The sequence below is a fragment of the Panthera tigris genome, chromosome B2 (assembly GCF_018350195.1).
Source record: "Panthera tigris isolate Pti1 chromosome B2, P.tigris_Pti1_mat1.1, whole genome shotgun sequence".
Classification (NCBI taxonomy): Eukaryota; Metazoa; Chordata; class Mammalia; order Carnivora; family Felidae; genus Panthera; species Panthera tigris.
This window is the reverse complement of record NC_056664.1, coordinates 144,577,297-144,592,521: the sequence shown is the minus strand read 5'-3', so window position 1 is coordinate 144,592,521 and position 15,225 is coordinate 144,577,297. Positions and strand designations below refer to the sequence as shown.

Sequence of the window (15,225 nt, the reverse complement as noted above, 5' to 3'; positions counted from 1 at the left end):
AAGGTGGTGATTCTACCGAAGCCATTAGAAGACACAGGAGGATAATCAGAGCTGAAGGGGGGCAGGGAGGGCTTGACGCTAGATACCACGGGGGAGGGCGGTGCTTTGACAGAAATGGAGTAGTTACGTGGGGGCAGGCCAAGGGGGCAGAGATTGATGACCCAGTGACCACTGCTGAGTAGGAGCAGTCCTGACACACAGAGCTGTGAGGACAGATGGCAGGGAGAGTGAGTGTGTCCCCATGGCAGTGGTTCAGAACCCAGGATGGGGAAGAGGTAGGAATGGGATTCAGGACCCGGGGTGGTCACCTGGTGACCTTCTGAGTCCACAACTGTGTGGCTGCAGGAAATGCTGACACATGGTGGGTGTCACTCTTAAACGTTTGCTGGTGCAATGGTGGAACACTGGAGGGGGCAGGGGGCCAGTTCTGATTGTTATTAGTATCGCTGTGTTTGCATGGGTGTCCTTTGAACATTGATTGCTATGATGAGAGAGTGACAGTGGGTAGTTTGTAGATATTGAAATTTGGGGGTCTTCTCTGCAGACAGATGAGTGACTTTCTATCCAGTAGCTATTCTATTTTTTTTAAGTTTATTTATTTATTTTGAGAGAGAGAGAGAGAGCGAGTGCACAGGGTAGGGACATACAGAGAGGGAGACAGAGAATCCCAAACAGGCTCTGCACTGTCAATGCAGAGCCAGATGCAGGGTTTAAACTCAGGAACCGTGAGATCATGACCTGAGCCGAAATAAAAAATCAGACCCTTAACCCACTGAGCCACCCAGGTGCCCCCTCCATTAGGTATTCTGAGACCTGGCTTTGATCTCAGGTAGTCTAGTTTTTGTCCTAGTAAATTAGTTGACTTCTAACTTTAATTCTACTAAATTTTCAAGTCTCCTGTTCATACACATCAATATATTGACGCAGAACATTTTTGCAAATGGTCACTGATGGTAATTGTGAAATTGGCAGGAACAGTGGATGACTGCTGGGGTGGCCTGGGTCTGCCGTTCCCCTGCTTCCCCATCGCCGTGCTTATGTGTTTGCCGGTGACATGGGGGTGCGTGTGGAGTCTACCATAAACACAGTAATTTTAAATTGTAGAGAAAGATGCCCTGTAATTGACAATAACCAACTCTCTGAGCTTTTGTGAATGGAGACAAATGCAAGTATTTATATCTGATAGTTGGGAGGACACATCACTTCTGAAATAAGCCAGTTTTAAAAGAATACTGCTTTTCACTGTGCTGCTGTATGCAGTGCGGTTCCTTTTTGTCCTGCTACATTTCATATCGCTTTGGATATTACCCTAGTTTTCTATCGCCCTGTTCCCTTTATCCCCACATTTCGGTTTGTGGCCCCAGTACAGTGTTGTGTGTGTAACACACACACGCGTGAGTTCTGTCGCTCTGATGACAGGAGAAGTGTATCTAACGTGATCAGTCACACATGGCTGTTTTCTTAAGTTCCGTCATTTCGTGCAGCCTTGGACCTAAACAGATTTTAGAGTCTTTCGCGTACTCTGGGACGGAGGACAAGGTGAACCTTACTTGGCATTTTAAAGCTTGCATGTTCTGGTCTGTTTCTGCCTTGCTCCCACATAGAGCTGTGACCTGGACCAGCAGAGCATCGTTCATGTTGTGCTGAGACCCTGGAGAAAAGGCCCAGAAAGGGAAGGAGGCGACGGCCCACAAAACGCCCTGGAGGGCTCGAGGAGAGAGCCCGAGAGCTTGACCCGTGTGGACCTCAGCAGCTCGGTCCTCCCTGCGCACTCGGTGGGTCTGGCTGTGATCCTGAATAATGACCGTGAGGAGACCCTGCCAGCTGGAAGGCCAGGTAATTGTACAGACTCAGTCTGTGGCTAGTAGAGCACTTTGTGTAGCAGGTCTCCACAGAGAAGGGCCTCAACACGTGCATAGTTGGTTCATGGTAAGTTCTAGATTACTGGAGGGAGACATCGCTGGGAGGACGGTACTTGGCCATAAAATTTGAGACGAATACATTTAATAAATGCAATAAAACAGGGTTTTCAGGTTGAGAATGAAGATGAGGGATGGAGGAGACGTCAGGACCATGATAATAGCATTTTACTTTGTTTTTATTTATTTTGAGAAAGTAGGAGTGGGGTGGAAATGTGATGTATTGTGCTTGGGTCAGAATATGTGATGAAGGTCCTTCTCAACGTTTGCCTCCCTTTTCTATTTCTTATTTTCCTAAAATACATTTTGGTTTATTATGTTTCTGATGATGTAGAGAAATTTTAAAAAGCAGAAAGAGAAGTATAGAGGCAATTCTAGTCATTTGCAGGTGCCAAGGCAACCCATTACAAGGTCAATAACACCCTTTGTGTGAAAGGGTGTTCCTTCTGTCTACGTAGCAACCCATTTCAAAAGTGCTTTTATTTAGCAAGGATGGCAATTCCTTTGTTATTTTGACAATATTAACGTGTCTCCCTTAGTCCTCTGTTTTCCAATCTAAATAGTCAAAGGTATATCAGGATTATTTTTGACTATGTGTGACAGGAAACACAAAACGATAACTGATTTTATAAGGTATATGTGCATTTCTCTCTCACGTACAATGAGTGAGGACATAGGCAGTTCGAGGCCGTTGCGGATTTCACAGTGTCAGAGAGTTCAGGAACTAGCAAGGTGGAGGCCTAAAATAATATGAAATGTCTCCTGCTAATTTCACTAAGTAAAATTTAACAAAGTTTAAAAAATCATAGATGAGATTATAAAAAGAAAACATTTCTGAGGACAAGTGAAAAAGTAGACATAGCAGTTATCTTTGTATAGAGGAATGGAGAAACCCAGAATTTAGGTGCATGAGCTGATACCCTGGTGGCCTTCAGGAGGTTGTTCAGGGGAGGAAGGCTGTCCTTTACATACACTGAGCACTTAGCAGAATGAAAAAATATATATATGTGGAGGAAACTGAGATACAGCTAAACCTTTGCAGTTCCTGTGTGATCCAGAATGGGAAGTTAATATAAGTATCAGACTCAGATTTATGGTGTGCGTGATGTTTCAAGCAGAGCACACATAAAAGCATTCCGGAGAAGGGCATATGGCATCCACGTCTGAGGGAAACACGCCCTGTTAAAGGGAGACACATCATCAAACATTACAAGTCAAACAGTGGAATAATCTGTCTTGACTGGAAGTAAGCATATACTGTATGGTATATATGATTGGTTTCCCCTAAAACTTGAGAAAATAAAACAACAATTTGAAACAGAACACAAAACACATACATGTTATGTTAATTAAAGCATACAAAAAATAGAAACCTAAATCAGAAAACAAACATGATAGAAAAATATAGCTATTAAATAAAACATAATTTTAGCTACTGGAATTAAACAAAAATCCTCAGTGGATGGGTTAAAACAGCAAGTTAGTCAATGCCAAAGAGAGAATTTGTGAACTGCAAGATAGATATGAGGGAATTTTCCATAATGTGGTATAGATTCAAAGGTAAAACAATGCTTTTCAGAGACTAGGGGTTTAGAACGAGATGGCTAAACATATTTCTGATAGAAATTTCATTATAGGAGAATACAGAATGGAAGAGAGACAGTTTAATAAGAGAATGACTGAGAATCCTGATTCAAGAGTACACGGTCCCAGGCATGATAAAACAAAACAAAGCAAAAACAAACAAACAGACAAAAAAAACCTCCACTCAGTTGGTCTTAATCAAGATAAACAAAAATAAATTCACTTTACAAAGAAAGTAAAAGACTAGGGGCACCTGGTGGCTCAGTCGGTTAAGCATCTGACTGGCTCAGGTAATGATCTCACATCCATAGGTTCGTGCCCTGCGTTGGGCTCTGTGCTGACAGCTCAGAGCCTGGAGCCTGCTTCAGATTCTGTGTCTCTCTGTCTGCCCCTCTCCTGCTCACACTCTGTCTCTGTCTCTCTCTCAAAAATAAATAAACATTTAAAAAAATTTAAAGTAAATATAGTAAAAGAGCAAGGAAAAAGAGATCTTAAAATCAAATGAAGAAAATAGATTACTTGCAATGCAGTAATAATTTGAATCGATCCTGGCAGAAATAATGGAAGAAAAATGACAGTGGAGTCATATCAAATGACTGAGGAGGATATACTTGTTAACTTAGAATTCTAAACCTAAAATACCTTACAAAATTATTGCTTAAAAGTGAGAAGCAAATAAAGACGCTTTCAGACAAACACTGAGAGTATTTGTACTCAGTCTGAAAGAATGTTATTCACAACAAGGAGGGGTGGTTTGAACCCAGGGTGACCAAAAGAGATATAAGATACGATGCTCAGAAAATACAAGGGTAAATATGGATCAGTCTAAATAAACATTGATATAAAAAATAATATTGATTAGTTTGATGGGTACAAAAACAGGAGGAACCGAAGTAGTAGATAAAATGACATTTAGGAGAAAACAGTGATCAATTAACATGGAAATACATTCAAGATCTCATTAATGATCAGAGAAATTAATATTCCAACAATATTGTATCGCTGCAGCCTACCTGATGGGCCAATATTTAAAAGTTTGACGATACCAAGTATTGGTTAGGATTTAGGGCAGAAAGTGCTTTGGTACATGATGATAAGGATGTTAATTGATTCAGCCATCATAGAGAGCAATGCACAGCTTCACAGTCATTAATGGATTTACAGATATGCATTTTCTAGAACTCAGAGTAGTGAGGAGACACCCATGTAGATGACCATCATGGGACCCCTGAAGTTTGTGAATAAAGAGAAATGACATAGCTGGGGCATCCGGTTGGCTCAGTCGGTGAAACGTCCGACTCTTGGTTCTGGCTCAGGTCGTTATCTGAGTGCAGAGCCTGCTTGGGATTCTTCCCTCTCTCTCTCTGCCCCTCCCCTGCTCATGCATGAGCCACAGGTGTATGCTCTCTCTTTCTCAAAAAAAAAAAAAAAAAAATTTAAAAATTAAAAAAAAAAAGAAATGACATAGCTGTCTTTAAATAGGAGGATGGATAAATAATTAATGCTGTATTCTTATAATGGGTTGTAAATTGCAAATAATGTTCAGTAAGATACAGTTGATGCAAAATTTTAAAACATAAGGTCCAAAACATTTACATCTATTGTTTAGTAGGGTAACCAAATAATGTACTTTGCCCAAGCAGGATATATTTGAGAGTTAAAATATACATTAAATATAATTAAACTATATATTTATATACCTTTGAAATATTTATTTATGGGTCAACAAATTGGATTCATTATGTTAGCAAAAAAATGAACTGGTTATTTAGTATGATGTTCAAAAATAATTTTTTTCAAAAATTAAAAAGATCGTGTTCTTTAGAGCAAGATCAAACCTTTATATTTATCATCTGAACATTAATAATATTAGTAGAATAATTATCCTTTGTACTTATTCACACATTTCGATCAGTTTAATGTATCTGACTATACCATCTCATCAGTGGTATGTACCTAAAGACTAAAGCAAATCTTATGGTTTCTTCTTATTATAAAATTGCTTTTAGTCTTCTTAAGTTTTATTTAATGATGAATAAACTTGGCATTATTGTCACCTTCAATTTATGTCTTTCTAGACCATAATCCTTTTAGCTAAGAAAATATTCTTTTACCATAGGGATTTAGATACCAGTAGGCTCTCAGAAAATTCTACAAAATGTTTAACATCCACTTCATATTTTTAATTGAAATGTGTAATTCTTTCAACCCAAATAAGAGATTAAATAAGCTTTTATTAATGTATGCAATATTGAAAACGCCAACACCACCATAGTTGGAGCCTTCCGATTATTGTATGCTCCATGACGAGACTGTTTAGTTAGACTTCCCACATCAACCTCCATCGGTTACATCTGACTTCTCTCTGATCCTCTTGTTCTCATTAGCCCACTGACTGGTGGCCTGTTACCTGTGTGCATTTTGCAGGGCTGGGGACTGGCCAATGTACCACTTGTGGATGCACCAGGTAAATGGCAGGGGTGGCATCCTTATGGGATTCTCCCCTCCCCCTGCCCCGGCCCCAGACCAGGAATGAGCTCTGCTGGAACCCTGCATGCTGTGCGTGAGGGGCACGTGCTAGTTTTGTAGAATCTGGAAAGGATAGGGAAAGGAGAGATGGGTTGTCCCAGGTCAACTTTAAGACTTAACTCTGTGTTAAAATTGAACTACAAAAATTCATCCCTTCATCTTCAGACCTGGGAAGATTCATCTCCTTTTCAGAAGTCTTATACCTTCTACTGCTTTCAATTATATACAGGTTCTCAGCATATACTCCTTCTCATTGAAGACGGGACGTCCATCTAGTTCATTATAGTTTCCCCCAACATCTCCTAGAAGACTGATGACAAATGTTTACTAAATTATTTAAAGTTGTCAATGTAGTAAGGCATACATCATAATTTCTGTATATTTAACTTTTAGAATTAATGCTTTATTTAATTATTTGACAACACTTTTTAAAATACCTTGGTAATTTCAGTATTCATATGAATTTAGTCTCTTGATTGGGATTCTTTGGAACAACTGTGGGCAAACTATGCACTTACATGATTATTTTTCTTTGCTAAAAAAGACAGTGTAGAGTTTCTAGAATAATGATTCACTCCAGTGTGCAGAAGAGTCACCTGTGGATGCTCATTCCCTGCTATTCTAGAACTAATTCTAATTCAGGTGGGTGGGAGAAAGGCCCAGAAACCTGGGCTGACCACACTTGGAGAAACTATGCCTGATAGCAGAGGTTTTCCAACTTTACAACTGTGGGTCCTGCCTAGTGGCCTCAACTAGGTGGGAGGAAGGAGGCAGGTCGGGGGAAGACAGTGGACAAACCAAGCCAACCCATGGCAGCCAAGCACAGTCTCTTATTTATCAGTTTCACATATAACCCATCTATAGCATGTTTCATTTTGGGAAAAGAAAATCCCTTGTTACAACGTGTTTGAAAAACTCTGCCTCAAAGAAAGAAATTTAAGAGAAATAAACCAACTTTGTTCTTGTTTCTAGGGTGTTCAAATCAGAGAAGGAAGAATTTAGGTGCTGGCTGAACTCAGGAGGGTTTTAAAGGGTGACTAGCTGGGCGGTAGCCACACAAGTAGCTGAAACAAATCTGAACTTCTGGAAACCCTGGAAGGTGTTTTTTAGGTATTTAAAGATGGCAAAAGATAACGGATTAATATGAGAGACAATGTCATGTTCTACATTAATAACCAAAGCAATCATATGATCTGTACTTAGAATCTAGGACATGTTATATTGTGGTTTATAAGTGGGACTCAAGCAACTCAAATGGATCATCCAAGTGTCCCTTAGTGGAGTGGTTCTCAAGACATAGCACTCAGCAGAGTCCCGTGAGGGCTGCGCCAGCCCAGTCGGTGTGGCGTCAAGGCTGAGAATCTGCATTTCTCTGCACTCCAGTTCCTGCTCAAAGTGTGGCTCCAGAAGCCATGCTTTGAGTAGCAATATCCTTTTTTTTTTTAATTAACATATCCTGGTTGCTTTCCTTAAATTTTCACTTTAAAGACAACACCAAAATCAAAACCTTTGAACGTATACTTTCAACCTCAAAGAATCAAAGAACAGCTATAATTCTAAAATAGCACCAATATAGCCAATATTATTCTTGTGAATATTAATGAGCTATATTGAAACAAGGTAAAATGTAAACACTTTGCTTTGTACTTAATTTGAAGTGTTGCCCCTAAAATCAGTTACAGAAATTTATTCTGAAAGACATGACTATGAAGGTTGCAGACTCAAATGCTGATAATGGTTTCAAAACTAAATTTATAGAATACCCAGAGAATAGGTTGCATTGTAGACGTGTACACAGTTTTAAAATACTCATTAGCAACAGTCTTTTAGAGACATATACTGTTTTCATATAAATTGGGAGTTTTTTTTTTTTAATTTTGTAAAATGTTTATTTATTTTGAGAGACAAAGAGAGACAGAACATGAGCAGGGGAGGGGCAGTGAGAGAGGGAGAGACAGAATCCGAAGCAGGCCCCAGGCTCCAAGCTGTCATCACAGAGCCCAATGGGGGGCTCGAACTCACGAACTGTGAGATCATGACCTGAGCCGAAGTTGGCCGCTTAACTGACTGAGCCACCCAGGCACCAAATTGGGAGTTTTAAAACCATCTCCCTTTAGTGCTTTCAATTGTCACATGGCAATAGACCAAAGACCCAAATAATTTCAAATGATCGCAGACACTATTTTGGCAAGAATTCTCATGTGTCAGTACTTTTAATGTGGTGTACATCAAATTATAGTAAAAAGAGGACTGTAAACAAGATGCAGCCCCTCTATTTTCATGAACATCATCACAACAGATTACAGCGAACCCAGTTGATATTCCACCATCAAGGGTGGTTCTCCCATTAGTTCACTTTGTGACGGGTCATTAGGAATATCCTCAAATCCAAGAGTCTCATCATGACCCCTCAAAATACCCCGTGAAAGGTTTGAGCTTGGAGGAAATGGAAGACGCTGAACCTGATGCACTGCCTTGAATCCCACTTGTAATTTGAGTGGAGCAAACAGACCCTGGATTTTTCTCAGTGTGGAAAAATTCATTTTATCTTGGTTGAGCTGGAATTTTTTTGTCTGATAATTCAAGAGGATGACTAGGCAAAAGTTCGTTTTTCACACAAGGAAGACCTTTTTGAAGAAGAGTATGGCTTTCAAAAGGTCCACTTGCTGAAAGTTCAGCAACTGGAATGCTGTCCTTTAGCTGAGATCAAAGTCCTCTGGCATTCATGTTCAATTTGCTCAGTGAACAGCCTCTCAGCCCCGTTACCCTCAGCCGGCCCCACTGCTCACTTCTGTTTCCTGAGTAACAATACGATAAATAAGAAATTATATTGCTTCAAATATTGTGAATGTATAAAATACATTAATTTGTAAACATTTGATTAAGAACATTGAGTAAGCTACTTCTGAGCTCCAAGGTACCCATGCATGAACTAAGTTCTCATGTAACATCTTTTTTTCCTTAATGAGGAGCCATTCATCACCTCCTGGCAATCAGATAATATGAAGCTGTTGGGCCTAGAGAAAAAATTACAATATTCTCTAATATTTGTCATTAATTTACAGTTAATTGACTACATAGCAAAAAGTCAGTGAATCTCCACCTTGTGCCAGGCATACTTCTAGGTGGAAGGATGTAGTAGGAAATAGAATCAGAAGAAATGCCTACCTGGTTGGATCTCATTCTACTTGGGGAGCAGGTAATACACAAAGAAACAAATAACTAGTAGTTATATGTCCTCTGGAGAAAAATTTACCAGAGTAAAGGGAGTAGAGAGTGTTAGAAAGGGTGCTCTCTTGTATAAGGTACTAAGAAGGCCTTTCTGATGAAGTGACATTTCAGGAGAGCATCCACAGAGGGATCTCAGGCAGAAGGAGAGACAGGTATGGATCCAAGGCTTGGAATGCAAGGAAGCCACCAAGACAGGGGCAGAAGGAGTGTAACAAAAAGAAGAAGGGAAGTCATAAGGGGGTCGAGATGGGGGCAAGTTGCATACAGGGTGGTAGATCTTAAGTTTCACCCTGATGAGAAGGGAGCCGCTGGAAGAGTTCTGAGCCATGCAGTAGAGTGAGATCTGATTTAGGGAATTGGCTAAGTCAGCTGCCTTTTGAATTGGCTGCTTGTGAATCCTATAAATATGCTAATTCCAGTAACATCAGGAAGTAGTGGTAATAATAATGGTCAACATCTCTGAGTGCTTGCTGTGAACCTGGCACTGTACTAAGCATTTTTTCCCATGAATGTCTTGTTTAATTCTTTAGAAGCCCCACCAGGTAGGCAATATTATTATCCTCATTATAGAGAGCTAATAGCATCAGACTATTTGAAGAATGGATTCAGACAAGGCAAGATTTTACCAAGGATTGTCTTACTCCAGAGCTTGTGTTTGAAGTATCCGGTAGCCTATACTCCTCAAAATATAGATATCAGGAAGAAAGAATGAGTTTCTGCATTTGCTCTAGACATTTTGATTATAAACAGTAGACACAGTCTGACAATAAGTCATTTTGAAGAATCATGTTAAATTAATTATAGTCAAGTAATCAAAATTTTGCTATGTTTCTGAGATACTGTTCTTACTTTTTTTTCTAAATTTGGAGAGAGAATAAGAGAGCGAGGGAGAGAGAGAGAGAGAGAGAGGGAGGGAGAAAAGCATGAGTGGGGGAGGGGCAGAAGAAGAGAGGGAGAATCTCTATGTTGTCAGTGCAAAGCCCAACTCTTGGCTCGATCTCACGAACCACAAGATCATGACCTAAGCCAAAATCAAGATTGGATGCTCAACCAACTGAGCCACCGCCACGCCCTTCAAGTAGTCAAATTTTAAAACTCAATTTTTATATCACATGGTGTACCATTTTTTTCTTTTTCTTTTTTAACGTTTTTTTTTTTTGACAAAAAGAGAGGGAGAGAGAGAAAGAATGAGAGAAGGAGGGTGGCAGAGAGAGAATCCAAAGCAGGCTTCACACTGTCAGTGTGGAGCCTGATGCAAGGATAGAACGCACAAAGCACAAGATCATGACCTGAGCCAAAATCAAGAGTCAGATGCTTAACTGACTGAGCTACCCAGGCGCACCTCCTTTTTTTCCCTTTTTAAAAATAAAACACTTGCTAATTTTATCCAATTCTTTCAAGTCTTTTTGCCTCAGCTTACTAAGAAAGCATTTCATTAGTAATGAAGAACATTTTACTATAAAATAAGCATATATCTTCTTACTAAATGAAAGATGACTTTTGAAATATAACTCAAAGACATTTTATAGAAAAAAAATTAAAGATAGACAAATATGGGGAAAAAAAACTTAAGTATAAATGGCCTTCACCAATCCTTTCAACATTATACTGGAAGTTCTAGCCATAAAATAAGACAAGAAAAGGAAATAAAAGGCAACCAGTTGGGAAGAAGACATAAAACTGTCTTTGTTTACAGATGACATGATTGTCTATGTAGAAAATCTGAAAGAAAGAAACAAAGAAACAAACAGACACTTCCTAGAACTAATATCAAGGTTGCAGGATACAAAATTAATATGCAAAAGTTAATTGCTTTCCTACAGACCAGCAATGAACAAGTGGAATTAAAATGCAGTAACATTTACATTAGCATCCCTCAAAATGAAACACTTAGATATAAACCTAACAAAATATGTACAGCATCTATAATTAGGAAAATCACACAGCTCTTTTGAAGGAAATCAGAGAACTAAAAAATACAGAGACATTTCATGGTCAAGGAAAAGAAGATTCAGTATTGCCAAGATGTTAGCTTCCCAACTTGATCTTCACAAGTCCAATCAAAATGCCAGCAAGTTATTTTGTGGATATTGATTAACCGATCCTAAAGTTATATGGAGAGGCCAGAATAGCCAACACAATATTGAAGAAGAACAGACAGAGGATTGAGGCTGCTCCTTGTTATGACATGCTATAAAGCTATAATAATCAAGACAGTATAGTATTGGTGGGAGAATAGACAAATAGATCAATGGGATAAAATGGAAATCCTAGACACAATCCCACATAAATATGGTCAGCTGATCTCTAAGAAATGAGAAAAGGCGATAGGATGGAGAACAGATAATCTTTTGAACAAATGGTGCTGGAATAACTGGACACCCATGTCTTGAAAAAAATCTAGATACAGATCTTATACTTTTCACAAAAATTAACTCAAAATGGATCTTAGAGCTACATGTAAAACATAAAACTATAAAAACCTTGGACTATAGCATGGGAGAAAACCTAGATGACCTTGAATATGGTGATGACTTTTTAGATACAGCACCAAAGGCATGATCTTTGAAATAAATAAATGATAAGCTGAACTTCGTTAAAATGAATAATTTCTCCTCTGTGAAAGACAATGTCAAGAGAATAAGAAGACGAGCCACAGATTGGGAGAAAATATTTGCAAAAGTCACATTTGATTGACTGTTATCCAAAATATACAGAGAATTCTTAAAACCGGCAATAAAATGAACAAACCAAGTAAAAAATAGGCAAAAGATGTGAACAGACACCTCACCAAAGAATTTACATAGATGGCAAATAAGCATAAGAAAAGATATTCAATATCATATGTCATTAGGAAATTACAGTTTGAAATGATGACATACCATTACACACTCATCAGAATAGCCTAAATCCAAAACTCTTGAGAACACCAAATTCTGATGAGGGAACAGACCAACACCGACTGCCATTCATCGCCGGTGGAATTGAAATGGTATGGCCATTTTGAAGGCAGTTTCTTACAAAATTAAACACACTCTTACCATACAACATAGCTAAAACTTGCTGTTTACCCAACTGAATTGAAAATGTATGTCTGTGCAATGAACTGCATGCAGACTTTTATAGCAGCTTTATTTATAATTGCCCAAACATGGAAGCAACCATGATCCTTCCAAAGGTGAACAGATGAAACATGGTCCATCCAGAGATAATAATATTCAGGGCTAAAAAGAAATGAGCTATCAAGCCGTGAAAAGACAGGGAGGAAATTTAAGTGCATAGTACCAGGTAAAAGAAGCCCATCTGAGAAGCCTACATACTATGTGATTGCAATTATATGACATTCTGGAAAGCTAAAGATACAGTGAAGATCTGTGTCTATACAGATTGCCAGGGATTGGGGAGAGGGAAGGACAGACACTCAGAACACAGGATATTTTAGGACATAGAAACTACTTTGTATAATACTATAATGGTGGATGTATGTCCGTATACATTTGTCAAAACCCATAGAATATACAACACCAAAAGGAGCCCTAGTGAACTGAACTGTGGATTTGGAGTGATAATGGTGTGTCAGTGTAGGATCCCGACTAAAACAAATGTGGCTACTCTGCTGTGGAGTATTCGTAGTGGAACAAGTTGTGTGTGTGTGTGTTGGGGAGGGGTGTCTATGAGAACTCTGTACTTTTTGCTCAGTTTCACTGTCAATCTAAAACTACTCTAAGTAATAAAGTCTATTAAAAAATAAATGTAATTGCTTTTAAGGCTTGAGCTCTGGATACTCACTGTAGATATATCATGATTATCAGAGAATATGTTCTTATCAGCATTTTTTTTTAGCCAGTGGTTGAATGTAGTGTAAGACAAACATTATTTACAGGATTATAAGTTAGTTAACATCTGCCAAATACAAATCAGTCATGGAGGCCTACTAATGAAATAGAGTGATAAACTTCAGATTTAATTCTCATTTGATCCAAAATCAAATCTCAAGTACTTGAAAATACGCATAAGACATGCTAATGACTTTAAGCCCGAGAGTGTGGATTTCTTGGTGCATCAAACAGCTTTAAGGAGAGTCTCTTGTGTAAACCTTCCCGGAAACAACAAAATTTTGGCAGTCATATGAGAGCAACTTAAGGTTGCTATCCTGTAAAATTATAGAAAATACATTACGATTTTGCCAAGAACTTATTTTTTTCTCCAACATAGACATTTTTGCTATAACATGCTCTCTCAATATTATAAGTGAAAACATGGAAAATGATACTGCACAGTAGCGAGAATTTTGCCAGCATGACATATTTTGGGTGGGTTTTTGAGGTGTGTGTGGGGAGGATCGTCCTATATTCCTTTCCAAGAAGTCTGAACACTGTTCCAAAAGCAGAATGAGTTGTTGCTTCCTGTTGATTGTGCTTTATATCTACTGTAGTGTGTTTACTTGTCATGGTTTTGTTCACCACTTTGAAAGTGTGCTCATCAAAAGCGAGTAAGTCTCATACACTTCGTACTTCCATTGGCTGGAACATGGATGGTGGTACATATATTGTCATATGGCCATGAAGTATTATTCAACATATAAAATATAGCCCTTACAACTCTTGAACCCATTTATCACGCCTGGTGGGTAAAATGGTTAATAATTGCGTGTGGAGAGCAGGGTGCAATGTGCCATGGGGTTAGCAGAGTACTGGAAATACTTGTTACCCAGAAGCAGTCACAACTTGGTAAAGGGGTGGCTAGGGATAACTGAGCCCTCCATACAGAGCAGTCAGTTCCTGCATTTGTCATCAGCTCACCTTCTGAGTACTTTTTATTACTCTCATATGGTAAAGAACACAGGAGCCATCTTAGTCATTCCTAAGTGTGCAGCTCAGTAGAGTTGAGCATAGTTACACTGTTGTGTAACCCATCTCCAGAACTTTCCCATATTGCGGAACTGAAACCCTACATACCCTCGAAATAACTCCCTAATCCCTCCTCCCCACAGCCTCTGGCAGCCAGCCTTCTACTTTCTATTTCTTATGAATTTGACTACTCTAGACACCTCGTATGAGTGAAGCCATACAGTGGTCGTCTTTTTGTGACTGGCTCACTTCACTTAGCATGATGTCTCCAGGGCCCATCCATGTTGTAGCATGTGTCAGAACTTTGGAGAACTTCGTATGTATAATAAACCAGCAACAGGAGATACAGGGGTTAATGAGAAGAACCAGACCCTCAAGTAGCTCACAGTTTAGAAGATGTATGTATACAATTTAAGTGGAGTGAGTTCTGAACAAAAAAGGCAAATCAAAGCAGTATGGTGCTTTGGAGGATGGGCTCTGAGAGTCCGGAAGGACTTGTCTGTGGCTGGCAGAGGATGGGGGCTTTGGAGGAGGTGGTGAGGGGCTGGTCACACTCAGAGGGGGACGAGCTTGTGGAGTGTCCTGCCAGTGATGACCATGGCTGGTGACCATGACCTACAACAGGTTCGGAGGACTGATGACGTTGGAAAGGTGGTTGGGGGTTGGGGAGTGAGCTCCTGTTGTGGAGAGCTCTGGACGCCAAAACCTTCAGTGACCCAAATGGCCATGATAACCTTTTTGTCACATCCCTCCTATCTTCTGGAGTTTAAGAAGGTCTCCCCACGTCTTGCATTTTCTTTCCTAAGTACTTGGAAATGGAGAAGAGTTGGGTAGTCAGGTAGAGCTGGATGGAGCACCTGTGTGTCCTCTGTGTGACAGAGAATCTGAGAGGGAAAGCCCAGAGCCGAATGAGTGAGCAATTCACGCCATCCATGACTCACCGGCTGAGTGGGGAGTGGGCTCCCTGCAGGAAGAAAGGAGAGAAACCAAGGCTGGCCTTTCCACCCCGTGCTTCTGGTGTAGCCTAACACATGACTCTGTTAGAAGTGTTTTGTCCTTTGCGATGGTTGTAAAACACAAGCAATTAAAAATGAACTCCAGGGGGTCGTGGT

The 15,225-nt window shown here is 39.5% G+C and overlaps 1 protein-coding gene and 1 pseudogene across 2 annotated transcripts in view; one reads left to right on the top strand and one right to left on the bottom strand.

Moving 5' to 3' along the window:
- PRKN (parkin RBR E3 ubiquitin protein ligase) overlaps positions 1 to 15,225 on the top strand; it is a 1,336,804-nt gene that overhangs the window by 427,648 nt on the left and 893,931 nt on the right. For both annotated transcript variants that reach the window (XM_042987489.1, XM_007097240.3), the window contains exon 3: positions 1,605 to 1,836. In XM_042987489.1, the coding sequence (XP_042843423.1) occupies positions 1,605 to 1,836 (232 nt within the window). The remainder of the gene's footprint in view (positions 1 to 1,604; positions 1,837 to 15,225) is intronic.
- Positions 8,146 to 8,759, bottom strand: LOC102968544 (annotated as a pseudogene).